The 19,168-nt window shown below is 30.9% G+C and overlaps 1 protein-coding gene across 3 annotated transcripts in view; it reads right to left on the bottom strand.

Annotated features, from left to right (window-relative positions):
• Positions 1-648: 648 nt before the first annotated feature.
• The window catches only part of LOC143232678 (phosphoserine aminotransferase), a 38,906-nt gene continuing 20,386 nt past the window's right edge, over positions 649-19,168 (bottom strand). Inside the window, exons 2-10 of one of the 3 annotated variants that reach the window (XM_076468398.1) lie at positions 17,839-17,899; positions 13,348-13,417; positions 11,515-11,717; positions 8,358-8,435; positions 6,247-6,341; positions 5,428-5,597; positions 3,232-3,357; positions 2,737-2,874; positions 649-941 (exon numbers count right to left, since the gene is read on the bottom strand). In XM_076468398.1, the coding sequence (XP_076324513.1) occupies positions 836-941; positions 2,737-2,874; positions 3,232-3,357; positions 5,428-5,597; positions 6,247-6,341; positions 8,358-8,435; positions 11,515-11,717; positions 13,348-13,417; positions 17,839-17,899 (1,047 nt within the window). In that variant the 3' untranslated portion in view covers positions 649-835. Of the gene's footprint in view, positions 942-2,736; positions 2,875-3,231; positions 3,358-5,427; positions 5,598-6,246; positions 6,342-8,357; positions 8,436-11,514; positions 11,718-12,584; positions 12,733-13,347; positions 13,418-17,838; positions 17,900-19,168 lie in introns of those variants that run through there. The other 2 variants (XM_076468399.1, XM_076468400.1) reach the window with 2 other exon arrangements.

Raw genomic sequence — 19,168 nt, 5'->3', positions numbered from 1 at the left:
ATTAATAAAATAGTAGAATGAAATAAAGTTAACATAAGTACAAATAATACACACTTAAGACAATAATGGATCACACATATACACGGATGTTTCATACATTTTATAATACGTTTTAAATGCTAATGAATTTGCTCTAACTTTTGATTTATCATAGAGATGAAGCCATGTTTTCAAAAAGGTTTCTGAAGTTACAAGAATCAAAAGAAAAAAGTTAAATACTGAGTAACTACAGCTTCATACATGAAAAAAAACAAGTGTAAAATGGTAAAATTTATCATTCAGTGTTATCAAATTACATAAAAGATACTAAAATGGCACTTTGTTTTGGCTGAATTCACAAATCACTAGATAGATTTTTGGTAGATAATTATTTTCAACTATCTTTACATTATCGAGACTGTTCTGATGATTCAGAGAAATTTCCTTCCACTTAAGAACAAATATTTAAACTAAATGCAGAAAATCAGTAGTAGTAGTGACAGATTTTGCAAATATATTATGTACTTAATTTGTTTACATAATTCACATAATATTGTGAAAACAAAACATCTCTTACTAACAAGTATTTGAAGATATTCATTTATATTTTAAAGAAAATAACAATTTAGAATATGGTAGTCACTAAGTTATTAAAAATCATGACTCATATTTTTTTATTAAACTTGCTTTATTTGTATTTTAGCTTGGTTACAAAAGAATTATCAAAATTATGCCAAACTTTACAATTTGGCCAATATATAGCTAAATTTTATATTAAAAAAATAAAAATAATTCACCCAAATTTAACAAAGAAGAAAGCTCTATAAGTGATTCTCTTAGCAATTACAGATCAAAACTACTGCCTGTGCTTGTCTCTGAATTCTTTCATGAAGTTGGACAGATGTTCTACTTCATCCACAGTAATGGCATTGAACAAGGAAGCTCGTATTCCACCAACACTCCTGCAAAAAAGCAAACAAAAAGACTGCAATATCCAGAAAAAGTGCTTCTAAAAATATTCCTATAAACTTAAAAACAAAATACAATTTTTTTTTATTAATCAGTTCATGATGAAAAGAAGGATGTTACACAGCTTATCATACAAAAAGTCCACTTTTCTGAGTTATTCTCCATAGGTACTAAAGTTTACATCAGATAATAAATATTCCTGCAGAAATTGTTATTATTTGGAAACAAATCTTTGTTGAGTGAAAAGACTGCCAACACTGACAAGAATAACTTTTACTAAAGTGAAAGAAGTAAAAAAAAATCTACATTTAGAGCTTTTGAATAGAATAGTAAAGAGAATATAATTACTTGAAACAATCCTTTTTACAATTCTGTTATAGTATGTTCACTTTTTGGGAAATAGAATATTTTGAGAACAAAACTTTCAAAGATACTGTAAAATTATCTTGTAAGAACAATCTTACACATCTGATGAAAGAAATCATTGAAGGATATTATCCCTAGTCTTGATTTCTTTCATAAGATAAGCAAGACCAGATGTGCAATCAGACTTCTTACAAGAAATCTAGCTCCTGAATGTTATCTTTAAAAATCTTCTATTAAACTAAAATTATCATTCAGTCATTGATAATAAAAATATATTATATAAACAAAGAGGCATTTAAACAACATTTGAATCCTTCAAAGTTTTGGTAAACAGAGTTACACATCAAAATTTTCATTTACTTCAATAATAAGTGCTTAGTAGTGAATCATGAAGCTATCAATTGTTATACAAAACACTGAAGGTTCTATAAAATGTGAAATAATCTAAACCAAATAACTACACAATTTTACAATTAAAGAAATACACATGAATTCATATGTCACCTTAACAAGTTCAGTTTATAAGGTATAATAACTAATTCAGTAAAGTATGATCCATTAGTTTGTTCATAATGTTATGCAAGAGAAAGCTTAATTTTAAAAACTCTGAATCAGCTTTTAGCAAAAGCCCAAGTTTTCCCCCAGCTTGTTTATAATACCCTGAGGTTTATTATTCTGCATAATATTAGACATAAGGCTTCCTCAATCTCTTCTGAGCGAGTTTCCATAGTTTTTATCTTTAAGTTGACAACAGGGCTAAGTTTCTAACTTATAAAGTCAAATTTTAAGTGTTAGAGCCGAGTCAAAAATGCATCTTAACTTAAGAGCACATGCTGATAACTAGTGAATAAACAGTGTTCATGTAAAGAAAACATTTTTAAAGTGATTTATTCATGTTATTCCCCCCATCATTTAAGACTGTTGCATTGTTCAGTATTTAAAACCCAAACACAGAGCATCTTTATTAATTTATTCACTAAACAAGATAAAAATTAACTTAATACAATAAATAAACTACATTAAGTTGGAGCATTTTAATTTTAATAAAGGTTTCTGAACAATAAAAAAAAGGTTTTTTTCTGTGTTTTTTTTTTTTAATGAACATGTACATTCCACAGTGATATTGACATGAATACCACACCACAAATCATATAATGGTATCCTAATGATAAGAAAATAAAGCTTCAAGTTAAGTGGAAGTTAATATATTTATTTTAGAGTTTCAAGCCTATGTATTACACAGTTTATTTATAGTCAAACTGACATTAAGGACTAAGATCACTACTGAAGATATAGTATAACAGTTTTAAATGTTCTTAGATAGTATAGTGAGAAATCTAGAGATGTAAAGAAATTTACCTCCAATTCAATTAAAAGGATACATACTGTTACGTGTCTACCTCAATACTGATAAACCCTTACCGATGCCCTTTTAATGAAACCATTCCTCTCTTGTGAGCTTCGTCCAGAAACTTCTTCTCAAGATATTCATTTCCTTTTGACCCACCAATTCTGAAGGGAATGTTGACTCTGCTCCGATCCTTTGGGAATATGCTGGAGCTGGAACAGAATATATTAATTTTCTGTATCACACAGACATACTATTAAAATCTAAACATGCAACATTAATAAAAATTTTTGAATTCAGCTTTATGAGATGTTAGAAGACAAAAAAAAAGAAAAAAAGCAACAAACTGAGATAACAATGGCTAAGTATTGTAGTCATACAAATCACACAATAAAAGTTATTATAAGTGTTATAAAAATCAAAAGATTCTTCCCATTTACAAAACAAAATGCTGAAGCTAATGCATAAGTTCCTTTGAAAATTGTACTTTATATTAATTTTAAAGAAATATAATGCAGTGCATACACAAATTACATAGTTGGCTTGTCTAATCTGTACATAGTACCTACTAGTAGAAATCAGAACTGTCAATAACATCATAAACAAGTTTGGACTTCACTTGTGACCTTTCTCCCATAGCTTCTGCACCTCCTTGTTTCTTTATCCACTTGAACACCAAGTTCATTATGTATATACTGATATGAAAAACAGCATTATCAAAAATTTTAAAAATTCTCAAATTTGGAATATAACTTATTTCTAAATAATTTTTAAGAGTTGAGGAACAACTTTGAAGAAATTTAATAACTTTTCTATACAAGAAAAAATGATGACATACACAAGTATGGAAATAAAACAACACATAGATTTAATAATGTTATATTGATTACTTACAGTAGTTTTATAATAGGGATATAGTTCCATAACTTGGATACCATACTTTCAAATTTGTTCATAATATGGATTAGGGTTTTATATGCTGTTTTGGGATTTAAACTTGAAATCTTACTTAGAAATGCAGTGTTATCTACTGTACTGAGCTATTAAGTGGTTCTTCAAACTGTATATATAAAATAAAAGTTTTATGATAATTGGATAATCTCATTGTTACAATATATTTTTTACAAAGTATTTCTCTTTTGATGAAATATATTGCATTATATTTCAGAAACACTAAGTCAGTCACTCTCTAATTTGCTATTACATAGTTTATAAACACTAAAAAAAGAGCTATTGTTAAATTACCTTTATATATAAGATTGAAACCAAAATGTATATGAAATGATTAAAATGTATATTGATATTGTCAGATATATTATTAACAATGTTGTGTTTGATAAAGTAGCAACGGCAAAGTTAAGTAATTACAACTGTATAAACTTGTGCAGTATACTTTCATTACGTTAATTGTTCCAGCTTTAAAAAAGCATATCATTTCTCAAAATCAGTCATGAATAACTTGGTAAATAGTCAATGATTTCTAGTGCTTAGCAAATGACCAACAAGGGTTTGTTTGTTTATTCTAAGTTTTGCATAAAGCTATATGATGACTATCTGCACTAGCCATCCCTAATTTAGCAGTGTAAGACTAGAGGAAAGGCAGCTAGTCATCACCAACCAATGCAAACTATTGGGCAACTCTTTTACCAACAAATAGTGGGATTGGCCAAATACTATATCTCCCATGGCTGAAAGGATGAGCATCTATGGTGCAACTTGGATTCGAATCTGTGACCTTCAGATTGCGAGTCAAGTCCCCTAATCACTTGGCCATGTTAGGCCATACCTTCAAGAGACAAATTTTGTTTTGTCAATTGTTATCAAGATATGCTTACAAATATTCAAGCTACTTGTAAATAATAGTTAAAGTAATTCAAAAGAGCATCTGCAATATTTATATTTAAAAAAAGTCAACATATTATGATAAGCTATTTTTGGAAGCTTGTTGTACAGCTTTCAATAGGTGTCCATTCAAAGTGGCAAGAAAATACAAAACACTTAACTATTGTTTCAGTTTCTTTTATAACATTAATTTTTCCATTTTCCATTAGGAAATGTAATTATTATCACAAATTTAATCTAAATTTTGGTAGCACATTAGATCAAATACACTGCCTTTGTTTTTAAAATTTTCTTCAAAGCTAATTAAGATGCATCTGTTCTAGATATCTCTAATTTTAAAATGATAGCCTAGAGGAAAAGCATTAAGTCAATGCCACCCACTACCAACTTTTGGACTATTTTAACTCTTATAATGCATCTACAGCTCTAAAGTATGGGTAACAGAATGTAAATCAGTACATCATGGCCATGTTCAGCCCAAGCAAAAAATGCAATACATTTGTTTTGATATTTGTCAGTTAACTGTCTTTATGGATCCTATGTAAATTTAGTAAAATTTAAACAGTTAAGAAAAAAAGTCTTTCTTTCACTATAATTGTCCTCATTAAAGTAATAAAGGCTTTAGGTTTTCACCCCATATTTTAATAAAGTACACTTTGAAAGAGCCTATGCTCTCTAAATGTGAAATTAACAATAAGTTCTAGCAAACATAATTTAATCTGTTTCTTCCTTAATATTATATGTTTATAGAGATACAAGTACAATCTTTTTATTATCTAATCCTTAAATTCAAGATTTGCAAAACAAGAATATTTAATTTTTTATACACAGAAGTACAAATGATATTTTAGTATTCCAAGCTGAAGTATAGAATGCATTAGACAAAGTATACATTATATACACATTTTTTGTTCTTGAATTACCTGAATGTTGATGGTGTGTTATAAACAGAATTATTTTGCAGATTTAGCTTATAGTCCAAAATAGAAGGGCAGAAAGGCATTGCATGACCCACTAAATCATCACGAATAATGACTACTGTTGCTCCTGCTATGCCTATGTTTTTCTGTGCTCCAGCAAAGATAATTCCATACTTGAAAAAAAGAAAATAATCATGTAATTGAATCTTATAAAAGGAAAAGATAAAAGTTAACAGTTAATAATAGTTAAAAACATCTCCTATAAGGATAAAATAAATTTGCTTTACATCAAAAATAAATTAAACCTTATTAAAAAAATTAGTTTTATTTCAATATGAAATTAATATTAACACTATTAAGTGTCAGACCATTGATAACTTTTGTGCAAGTACTTTGCAAAGAACTGGGAGCTATGAAAACTGCTTGGTATAAATTTTCTCATTACCTCTCATGTAGATGCTCAGAAATGGATTCTTTATTATACCTTAGCATCTTAATTTAAGATGCTAACAGGTTACATTTTTTTTATTTATTATTACATTATTTTAAAGATCCCTACAATCAGAGTTGATCTCATATGAAAACAATTTAAATTTAGAAAAAGTATAAAATTTATTAAACAATCTAATTTGCAGTTTATTTACTTACAGTTGTGATTAACTTGACTTTTTAAGACTTTTAAGTTTATCATTAAGCTAATTTCATGCATTGATAAATGCAGATAAAAAAATGCCTAATTTACTTAGTTATGTTATAGTTTCTTCTTGTTCTACTGTAGAATAATACATGCTTTTTTGTCTTTAACAAGAAAATATATTTTACCTTAGAAACATCCACTGGCCTTGTCAATATGTTAGAAGACATATCAGTAATTAAAGGGATATCTCCAGTTTCAGGGATAAAATTAAATTCAACACCTGTATAATAAAATGATTAAACCTTATTAAAACACTAACACTGGTTCTTCTCTGTATAGAAACAACAATGACAATTTACATAATTATTTGTTAATTCCTTTTCTTGATCAAAATGTTATTTACAGTGAATAAAATATTTTCAGTTATTAATTTTGAGTAAATTATTATATATCTATATTATTGGTTTATATATACAGCCATGTGAAAAAGTTAGGACACCCTATGAAAGCCTGTGTATTTTTGTAACATTTTTTGGATATACAGATATTTAATTTCAATTTTAACAATATAACAGTAATATAACTAAACAATTAAAACTGAAGAAAAGACTTTTCAAGATCTTCTGTAAATGTAATTCTGCACAAATACATATTCTAACCGAAGAAAAAGTTAGGACACCCTACCTGTTAATAGCTAGTGTTATCCCCTTTGGCTGAAATAACTGCAGTGAGGTGCTTCTTGTAGCCATCTACCAGTTTCTGACATCGGTCTGAAGAAAGTTTGCCCCACTCCTCAATGCAGAATTCTTTCAGCTGTGAGATGTTTGAGGGGTTTCTTGCATGTACAGTCAACCCACAGCATCTCAATGGGATTAAGATCTGAGCTTTGACTCAGCCATCCAGGACTCTCCATTTCTTAGTTTTCAGCCAGTCCTTGGTGGATTTACTGGTATGTTTTGGGTCATTGTCGTGTTGCAGGGTCCAGTTTTGCTTCAGCTTTAATTTTCTTACAGATGGACTCAGATGTTCCTCAAGCACCCTCTGATACACAATAGAATGCATGGTAGATTCTATGATTGCGAGCTGTCCAGATCCTGGCTGCAGCAAAGCAGCCCCAAACCATGACACTTCAACCTCCATTCTTCACAGTTAGTATGAGGTTCTTTTCCTGGAATGCTGCATTTGTTTTACGCCAAACGTGTCCTCTGTTCTGGTGTCCAAATAATTCAATTTTGAACTCATCTGTCCAAAGAACATTATTCCATAAGTCCTTGTCTTTGTCTACATTCTCTCTGGCAAACTTCAGTCTGGCCTTGATGTTTCTCTTAGAGAGCAAAGGTTTCCTCCTTGCACACCTCCCATGCAAGTTAAACTTTTACAGTCTCTTTCTGATTGTAGAGGCATGCACTTTCACATCAACAGTAGCCAGAGCCTGCTGTAAGTCCCGTGATGACATGTTAGGGTGTTTGGAGACCTCTTTTAGCATATTGCAGTCTGCTCTCAGGGTGAACTTGCTTGGACAACCAGACCTAGGCATGTTGGCAGTTGTTTTGAAAGCCCTCCACTTGTTGCCTGTTTTCTGGACTGTGGTATGGCTGATTTCAGAATCTTTTGGGATCTTTTAAAATCCCTTACCAGACTCGTAAGCTGCTACAATTTTTTTCTGAAGGCCTCAGACAGCTCTTTTGCTCTCACCATGGTGCTCACTCTCACTTCAATAGTCAGAAGCACACCAAACTAAATGTCTGAGGTTTAAATAGGGCAAGCCTCATTCACAATGCTGAGTAATGATCTTCTAATCATGTGCATCTGGTGTAATACACTTGTGTGTGAGTTGAGCCATTTTAAGTTGGAATGTGGGAGTGTCCTAACTTTTTCCTCAGGTAGAATATGCATTTTTGTAGAATTACATTTACAGAAGATCTTGGAAAGTCTTTTCTTCAGGTTTAATTGTTTAGTTATATTCCTATAATCTCTCAGTATAGTTAAAATTGAGATTAAATACCTATATATCCACAAATGTTACAAAAATACACAGGCTTTCATAGGGTGTCCTAACTTTTTCACATGACTGTATATATAGTGGCACAACAGATTTGAAAACACTTTGTTTTTGAATGGGAAGTTGGTAAATGTTCTATAGTTTTAGAAACTATTTAATGGCAATAAGTATCCAAGATAATAAATTAACAAATTTAAGTTATGTTATATAAAATATGTATATGGCATTTCTGATAGATCCTTTAAAAGACACAAACACTCACTATAATATTTAAACGTTGTTACTACTACGTACCATGAATAGTTTCATTTGCACAAAAGTAAACATATTTAGCATTAGGGTTGAGATTCCAGGTACTCTGATCAGGAATTCCTGGGAATATGACAATCCAAATAACAAAAAAGTGATTTAGTATACATAATTAGGTGATGATTTATGAAAATTATATGATGTAAATTATATACTTTAATGTAAACAATCTTTGTGGTATATGTTGTAAAAATTCATTAATAAATTATATGAACACCTTTAAAAATGAAAAAAATATAACAAACATCTAACATATGCATACATTCTATATTACAAATATTTTTACCTACCTTGATTAAACAAAGAATTCAAATATACATCAATGGAAATAGGTATGGAAAAGAGAGAATAAAGTGGGTATATAATGCAAATTATATTAAATATGCATAAACATAAGTACAATGCAAGGAAATATACAATTATAAGTGAATACATTGTCTATAACACTATTTTGGGGTAAGTGAGAACATTGCTTTACACAGAGTTTCACTCTGTGCTTTTATGCTTGAATCCAGTTTATCATGGAAGAACCATGCAATGTTGTTAAGTATCCTGTAACATTTTTCACAATTCATCCTGGTTGTTTGGTTACTGTTCAATTTTCTCAGCATCTAAGTAAACCAACATGACCTTGATGGTGTTAATACCAGGACTTTGTAAGGCCATGACATCTTGATGAGAATTCCCCCAGTCTCTGTATGTTCCAGATATGTTTTCTCTAGTTTAATTGTATGTTTTGCATCAATGTCATGTTTAAAGATGAAACCTTACCAACAGAGACAGGTTCCTGAAAGAATGGCTTGGTTGATAAGAAGCTGCCAGAATCTCTTGGCTGAGGTACAGCTCTACAATGGTAGTTATCCATACTTTACTGTAGTTGTGCACTGACTGCTGTACATCACTCTCCACTCCACCTTCAAATAAACTACAGTTGATTATTGCCAAACTTCAACTAATCTGTAAAGAACACTTTTCCCTGATTATCTCACTATTTAACTTCTATCACCCATTGATTCTTTTTGTTTTACTGCCTCTCCTCAGAAAAAAACTTTCAAACAGCTACATGATCAATCTCAATGAAACCATTTTGGGTTAATGAGTATCTTATTGTTCTCAAACAATCTTTAAAACACTATAACAGCCATTCACAAGATCTCTAATGGATTATTACCTATTATCCAGAAAATTCATTCTGAGCAATTTTCATCAGTTTTGAATAGTTTGGGTTTTCCTCCTCAGTGACTTCTGTTGTCAACAGTACCAATTCTATGAACCCCCTTCAGGATCTTGTACATGTCACTGAGTGACATGTGAATTTGGGCCAAGATCTGTTGATAGGAGTAGCTTTCTTCAGCAGAAGCTTTGATTTATACACACTTGTTATTTGGAATTTCCTTCCCAGGTACTATTGTGTTCACCCTAAGTTTTAAACTCTAATATAATATCATTGCCTATACTTATATAGGACCTGCACTGGATTGAAACTTTCATATTTGTTGCATAACACCCAATCAAATTTTACATCAAAACAAAACTGCATTAGGAACCATTTTATGTTTACACAAAATGTATGTTTATATCACACATAATTTGCATTACATACCTACATCGTCTTCTATTTCTATAATTATTTCTATTACTGTATATACACACTTACAGAGCATGTCTGAGTAATTAAGTATTAAAAATTTACATTAGGTAGATCAAATAACTGTTTGATTGTGATATACATGAACAAATACTAATCACAAAGTTACAATCTAACTATTACATGCTACTTCCTTCTAAAATATAAACTAAAATATATTTACAATATCACTAAAAAAGGGTGTAAAAACAAATGACATGTGCAGTTGTAAAGGCAAAATGGGATTTTTTTTTTTTCAATTATTTACTTTTGCTAAATATTGGAAACTTAAAAGAGTATGAAATAGTGTGGATAAGAAATTTTATAGACATACATAAGAAACTAAGAAGATACATGCAAGTATGTGTGTGTATATATAACTAAACAACAGGTCAAATTCCATATGTAAAATAAGTTCCCCCTTTCACCACAGTGCCATTGAAAATCACAATAAAAAATATGGCATTCTAATTATTATGTTCACCCATGTCTACACAAGTTCAGTGATAGAACTGGGCTCAAATTCTGTGATGGTGATGAAAATGTAGCCCTGACCATTTTCCGGAAGGGCAAAAAAAGTCTTTCGTGTTGTTTTTTCTTTATCCCCCTATACCTCTCCTATATTCTGGTAGAAATATCTTGGTCATTTCCTTATGTATGCCAACAATAGAAGATCCACCCCCCCCTACAAATTTTCATGTACTTGGTGTTAAAACCTCCATCTTGGGTTCTCTAAGTAATTTCTTTCTAATTCCACTACAGCATGAGACTATATCCCAGTTGTTGTTGTGTAATTGAAATGTAGTGCAAAATGGACTAACACATGAGAATATGCTAAGTTATTTTTACTTATATATTTTTATGATTTAACTTTATGGACATGCACACAGAAATGGTAATAACACCAAAATATTGGACAAAAAAACAACACAAAATATTGATCCAATTTAGTATCAGAACATTTATACATAAACTGTAATGAAAATATGATTTTAATAATAAAAGTTTTTATAAATAATCATTTTTCAGTGTTAAGTGCACATACCACCTGTTATGAACATAAGTGGAAATAGAAAAGTTTTAAATAGTTTTAAAAAATGTACAAAGAAACGTGACATAGTTGTTTTTTCTATGCAAATATTAAATATACGAGTCACTGACTTATTCATTAACTGTTCATCAATAAAATATCAAACGGTTCATCAACTGTCAATGGATTACATCAAATATAGATATTCCTCTGAGAAAAGAGAAACTTAATAAACTTAATTTCTGGCTTTAAATTTTTCGTTTCATATTCAAGTTACTTTCCAAAACTATCTTTAACATTAAACTTATTTAATTCATACATGACTATCAAAGTTTTTATGAATGTAACCAGAACAGATGTATAAGCACTTCCGAAACAGAAGAACAGCAAACTCTAGAAGTAGAGTTAGGTAAATTCTAATGGTAAAGAACAGTGAAGATCTGTGCAGTTTTCTGTTAAAAATCAAAGTAAAAAATATATATTACCATTGTAAGCATCTAAAGATGGCAATACTTTGTTCACTCGACAGTATTTCTCCCCTTCTTTAGTGGCTTTCAAGGACCAACTGCCTGTTATCAAATAATCAGCTACAGAATCAGTTGTTGCACACAGATTCATAGGTACAGCACTAAACTGCCCTGTACCTCCACCTTGAAGGAACAAAATATCGTAATTTTCAGGAATGTTTCTGTAAATTGGAGAGAAAAAAGGTATTAATGAATTCTGTATTGGGGAAAAATTTCATACACATGCACACACATACACACAAAATTTACAAATATAGTTTCAAGGAAATTTATTGTTATTACAAAAACATGTACAGACGAAAAAACAATTAAAATTTTTTATTTACAAGTATCTTAAAAAATTACAATTAGCTTAGAACGTGTAATGGCAACAGAACTAGTATGTGTGTTCATAGAATTACTCATACTTTAGTGATAGCTTGGGACGCTCTTTTCACACAATACACAAAACAAAATGTTGACTACTGACACCAATAAAGAATTGACAAAATATAAAAAAAAAACTTCACCTAGTTAACAGAGGAAAACTTGAAACTATCATAAATTGCACAAATAAAAATTTTCAATTCTCAAGGTTTGAGATATTTATTGAAACACCAGTTTAGCAATATCAACTATGTGACACTTTTATAGTTCATTTTGAAGTAAGACTGATATTTAGCATAAATTATTCGACTACATGTCAAATAACAATCTTCAAATGGTTCTCATGAAATAAAACCAAACCTGAAAATATAACATTTTTGCAGTCATTCAACAATATATTTAATAAATAGAAATGTTACAAAATAGCATAAGAAGCCTTTTCATTTAAGTGTAATCAAAACAACTTAATAATCTTACTTAGTGTAAGTTTAAACAGTAGTAACAGGAAAACATTAAATAATGTAGGTTGTATTAACCATGAAGCCATTTATTAATACACAAATACTATTTGCTGCATATCGTTTTCTCAACAAAAAACATCTATATGTTGATGCAAGTTAAAATACGATAAACACTAATTATTTCAAAAACAGACCACTAACGCATTTACTTCATTGTTCATAATTAAAAACTATTCGCTAGGTATAAGCAATTATTCATTGTATTATTTTAACTTTAATGTTTGTTTTAGTGAACATTAAAATTTGTTTACAAATAGCATTGTTACGAAATTATGTTAAGATATTAACACTCCTACGAAAAGACGTTTCTAGTCCTGATTTCTCCAAGCCCGTTCCCCTGGCTGTGGTTTCGCTAGATAGTAGATAGGGACAGTGGGAATCTCGTTAATCCATTTATTAATGGATTTAAATGGCAATTTCATTTAAATACAAAATTATTAGCCTAATATTAATAACCTTTCAAGTTGCTCTGGGGCCTATTAGGCCCCACTTTTCGTAGGAGTGTTAATAAAGTCCATTACGTTTAGTCGTATACGCGTAACGCGTTTAGAGTCATCAAGATGAGTTTGAACTCATACCGGTAACCTCAAATTCAGTTTTCTAAACTCTGTAAATGCTACTCTGTATCTGATGCACTTGAAGCGCCACCTACTACCAATGACAGAACAATTACTTTCACAGAAGTACGCTACAAAACTTACCGTAAAATCCGTTACAAACAAAATATCGTACTAAAACATCAAATTCTTAAACAAGTTCGAAAGCAACAAAAAAATCTGTTAAAAGCTCAGTAAATTCATATAACAAAGTTGTCTGTCTTCTAGAGAGCATAATAAAAAATAATGTGTCGTGTATTTTTTTCACATTCTATAAAAGTTTGCCATTAAAAAATATAGAAACTTACAGCAAATCTCTTAAATCTTTCTTGGCCTCTTGCATGATAGTAGAGAACTGAGTTGACCGATGACTAAGTTCTGCGAAAAAAATTAGTCAATTAAATTATTTTGTTTGTCCTACTTATTCAGAGTTTGTTATTATATCACGATATATTTACAAGTTCAACATGTAACTATAAAAATATAAGATCAGTAGTTATTTTACAAATAACGCATTTAAGTTTCTTTAATGTTTATACTTAGTGTGACCACATTTGGGTTCTCTAATAAGTGGGCGTTTACTTGGCATTGTATTTGCATATTTTCTTAGTCTTTGGTATAATATGATTATATTTTTCTTTTAGCTGTGTCAAGTCTTTCTTTATTACAGTTGTAACTTTCTTTAAGTGGTTCGTTCCTTTGTGTTTAGGTTTGAACTTTGTACCGGACATTCCATTCTAAGCTCTTTTGAGCTTTGTTAATCTGCCAAAGCAGCTCAGAATTAATTCTGAAATGTATGTGTGTTTGTAGTCACTTTCTTCTTCAAATGAGAATTTATACCCAATGATTTATGGTTTACGCAGATCCACGAATCTACTAGTTTTGTAAAGATAGCTAAAACCATTCGTAGATAAAAATTGAAGATGGCTCAAATAGACAATGAAGAAAACTGTTACATGTTTAGCACAAGTAACAAATGCAAAATGGTTAAAAATGTTTTGTCAAACTTGTAATAATTTTTTCTTTACTAATTGTGGGAAAAGTCTTGAAATGTCTATTAAAAGATGTTTTGGAAAGTCATTTAACACATTTTAAAATTTTTCAGATAGTCAACATAGTTTCAATAAAAGAAAATTTTGCCTTACAAATCTTTTGACGTTTTTTAAAAAGGTTAGTGCTATGTTGATGAGGATAAGAGTGTAGATTTGTTGTATCTGTATTTTCAGAAAGCATTCGAGAAAGTACAACTTAAAATCTTGTACAAAAAATTATCTATAGGTGTGGGGGATAAAATAGAAGAGTGGCTGGATGGAAGAAAGCAGAAGGTTGTAAACAAATGGAGTTAAATCAAATTGGATTAATTTCACAAGTGGGGGACCTAAGGGATCAGTCTTTGGGCCTTTTATTTTTTCTGATTTACATCAATGAATAGATGAATATATAGTCAATCAATTACTTACATTTACAGACAATATTAAGGTCTTAAGCATTGCTAGCTGTGAAAAGGATGCTGCTGCTTTACAAAATGATTTAGATCATTTAGGGAGTTGTGAAAATAAATGGCAAATAGGTTTCAGTTATAATAATTGCAAGATAATACATGTGGATTATTATAATTTAAGTTAAAAATATAATTTGGATTGAAATAACCTTAGTAATGAAATAAAGTGATCTTGGTGTACAACAAATCTTTAAAGACATCCAAGTAGTGTGCTGTTACTAGTGGTACGACAAATAGGATTTTAGATTGCATCTACAGAAAGAGATTAGAATTTTATTGTATAGACCAATGGCTAGGCCACATTTTAAATATTGTTTGCAGCCTTGAACTCCTTACCTCAGGAAAGACACTGAATTGTTAAAAGAGGTTCAGAGAAGAGTTACTAAAATGATGCTTGGGATAGAGGGGTTGTTATAAGATGAGAGGTTGCATCTCTTAAATTCTGTTTTTCCTGAAAAGGGAAGGGTTAGGGAGCATCTAAAGTGTTTAAGATTGTAAAAGGAACTGATACTGTTGAGGCATCACTTTTTTTTATATATTTAACAGTAATAATAGTAGGATTAGGAGAAAAGTACAAATTCTAGCAGGGGAGGAGTCATCTTCAATTAAGACAGTTTTGTTTCTAACAGGGCGATATCCTTCGGAATGGGTTGCTTTCAGATGTTGTAGAAGCAGTAAATTGAAATAAGCCTTGATAAGTATATGAATGATAAGGGCTGGCTTTAAGTTTTATTGGTTTTATAAAGTTAATTTAGTTTAGAGTGTGGAAGAGCATAAACGGACAAACAGGTCCAATGTTGTTCCAAAACGTTGTTATATTCAAGTTTTGTTAGTCTCAAGCCATTCGCTTATATCACAGTTCAAACAATGAGAGTCTGCTGCATGCTAGTGTTGTCATAAAGAATCCATTCTGCAACAATAAATAACTCTCTGGCAAATATATACATGTTGGTTGGAACCAAATAGCTCAAATCTAAATTCACATATCGAAAACACTTTGTGTTACTTTTCCACATATAAGATAGTTATGTATGTATGTATGTATATGTTTCCTTACAGCAAAGCAACATCTGAATGTCTGCTGTGTCCATCGAGAAGAACTGAGGCCTTGATTGTAGCGTTGTAACTCTGAAGACTTACCGCTGTCACACCAGGGTATGAAGGATAGTTAGTACCTTTTCTACATTCACTTTACACAGCAATGGATTTCTTTTGCTACTCTTCTCCAAAGGCTATTTTCCTGTTCTTGGAACAGTAAATCTTGAAACTATGTGTGCATGATTGTTAATTCCATCGGCAAGATTTTTTTTTTCAGTTTTCTTGGGAACTTTTTTCAGATACCTAATGTCTCTTTCAAGGCAATTTTTCTCCATCTCCTGTCTTGTCAAATATCGCAGGATTGGACTTTCTTGTCCTTGTTCCAATGTGCACTTTACAGTATTTAGTAAACAGGTAAGGAATTTTTCGTAGTTTTTCTTAAATTTCAAGCATTATCATGTAAAGATTAGACCATAACTCTGCCAAAGGATGTTAATTATCTCTGTTTGGGCATTTTATTGTCAAGATAACACAAAACTTACTGTAACTGACGATGTTTTGGAACAAATCGGCCATCTCCATGACGGCATATACAAATAGTCTCAACGTATAAATACATATATATTTTGATGAAGACCAGAACATATAAACGTTGTGCCACGAACGAAAGAATACATGGAATGAATTGCATTTTCACGAAATTGCATAGTTGGATGATGAAAGGTCGGTCAGAGAAATCACAAGCATGTCAATTCATAACAAGCACAGCAATTCAGACCCAGTCATGTCCGAGTACGACAGATTCTGCATGGCAAAACGGATCAAAATCAACAGGATGAATTTTTAATATTGTTAGAAAAGGTATGTGAATGGGCTCAAGGAAACCATCATTTACTACATGTACCTCAATAATATCATAATTTATGTTCATAGCATGCGATAGAATGGCAGTATAGCTGGATGAAAGCCACTATTCATTCAAAAAATATCGTAAGTTGACAACAGTAGGTTTAAGAATAGTACATTGTCCCTGTGCCTTTTCTGACACTATGATTCCAATGAGTTTAAATTTATATAATTATCAGATAATGGACTACGCAAAAGCAGGGAATAATGTTAAGTGATGTTTGATGTTTAGTTACCGTTGGGGTTATATGGTGTTAATGGTATCAATATTTTTTAGTTTTATACAGGCATTGTGAATTACATAGCTTTTGTTTGTTATTAAGCACAGTTACAAAATGAGCTATCTATGATGTATCCACTGCGGGTATAGAATTCCGATTTTTAGCGTTATAAACTTTCAGATTTACCATTAAGTAATAGTTAATAATAGATATCTAAGCTGTTTTGTTTTTGTTTTCCTTTTGATTTTTATGGTCAAATGGATTTGTCATAATCCAACTCACTTATTCAGTGAACGTGCTATTGAAATGTTATGTAAAGAAATCTATATTTCTCTATACGTTGTTTGTGGCGTAGAAATCGAAACTGAAATTTTAAGCTTAAATGTTTCTTATACGGCTAATAAGAGACTACAGAGTTCATCTTTGTGAACCTGACGATGACCGAAGAAGGTCGAAACGTTGTTCGCTCTTCTATGTAAAAGTGTTTTCTCAGCCCAAACGAGCCGTTTTTGCATATAAACTACAGAGTTCAGATGTAGTCCTCCCTAATACTGAACTAATGACCAAAGGAAGACAGACAAATAGTAGCATCCCCCTACACAAGGGCTTTGTCCAGCTCTCTGAGCTGAATAAAGAGATAGATTCTCACTTTTATACTTAAGCCACAGCTAAAAAAAGGAAACTATATTCAGCGTCACTACGTCTCTAATCCTGGATTCTTCAATCCGCAACTCGACACGCTAACCACAAGAAGCCACGTCATGCCTATTATGACGTAAAAGATACTATTAAAAATGTCAACAAATACTGTTAAATAATTCCATATAGGCTGCAGTAAAATTAAAGAATCGTAAACTGAGCAACACTGATTTGTAAATTCTTCATTGAAGAAACAAAAATTGTAAATAACAAACAATCCGTGACACTGTAAACTCTTCACGCTTCAATAAGGCATTAAAGAAAAGACATTATCAGACATATATACATCAAGGGGGCGATTCAAAAACACTGTGAACAACCATTTGTTAAAATAACAATAAGATATCAAACTTTTTTAATACCTGTTAAATAACCGCCGTGAATGTCGTAAAATGATCGAAGCTAATGAATGTTTGATCTGGAGTCATACTTACCCATGACACTGACACCATGATCTCGATAATGAATAAGTTCATCTTGCGCAGTCTCCAGCACCTATATGAAAATTCCAATTATTTTTGGAAGTTACTGATGCAAAAAATATACTATAACAGAAAAAGAAATGGATACGAAAAATTGGAAATTTCTTGCACATTTCAATCGAAGAGTACAGAATACAAATTTATGAAAAGTACACACGCACATAAAGAAAACGGGGCCATACAGTCAGAAGGACCAATAAGAATGTTTTAAACTTAAAAGAACAAATTATACACGATGAAAGCAACTCAGTTTTTATTTATGAAAGTTGTGCTTGATGACAGCTAGTGAATCGAAAATGTTGAAAACAAGCATACTGTTGTCAGTAGTTATAAAAGCGAGATAAATTAATACATACTATGTTCGTATATACCTTTTTTAAAATCTGATTTTACATTAACAACTATGATTCTGCTCTGAAGGAAGAATAAAACTATCTTATATACAATTAAACGGTTATGTGTACATTGTTAACATCAAGTATATGAGTTTTTTATATGCAAAAACGGCTCGTTTGGGCTGAGAAAACACTTTACATAAAAGAGCGAACAACGTTTCGACCTTCTTCGGTCATCGTCAGGTTCACAAAGAAAGAGGTAACTGACCGGAAGCTGACCACATGTTTGAAAGGGGTTGTGTAACTGTGTGTCGAAATGTAGAGGGCGGTATTAGATGTTTGAATATATAATTTTATTTATTATATTAATATAGGTATAAAGGCGTTCCTTTATATTGGTTTATTTTGGGTTTAAGTTGTTGTATAAGTAAGGCTTCTTTAATTTTACGTTTGTTCATGTTTGTTTCTTTATTTAGTATTTGAGTGTTTTCTATGGTTATGTTGTGTTTATTTGACTTGCAGTGTTCGAAAACATGTGAAGGTGACTTTTTATGTTCTTTGAATCTGGTTTCCATTTTTCTACTTGTTTCTCCAATATAAAAGTCGTGGCAGTTATCACATTGTATTTTATAAATAATGTTGGTGTGGTGTTTGTCAGTGTAGTTTTTTACATAGTATAGACCTCAGTTTTGTGCCGGGTTTTGAATAAATTTGGTATTAGTTGAATGTCATATTTTGTTACTAATTTTTTTGCCAAATGTTGGTTATTTGTTTGCTGATGTCAGGGAATATATGGTATACAGCAGTATATGGTTTCGTGGTTTTTTGATTCGTGAGCTGTATTTACTTTAGTTGGTTGATTTTGCTTTCTGTCTAGGTGTGTGCGTATAATGTTTTCTACGGTTTGTGGAGGAAACTTATTGATGTTGGTGAAGTATTGTTTTATT

This window comes from Tachypleus tridentatus, chromosome 11 (genome assembly GCF_004210375.1).
Source record: "Tachypleus tridentatus isolate NWPU-2018 chromosome 11, ASM421037v1, whole genome shotgun sequence".
In the NCBI taxonomy this organism is placed as follows: domain Eukaryota; kingdom Metazoa; phylum Arthropoda; class Merostomata; order Xiphosura; family Limulidae; genus Tachypleus; species Tachypleus tridentatus.
This window is presented reverse-complemented; position numbering and strand designations above follow the sequence as displayed.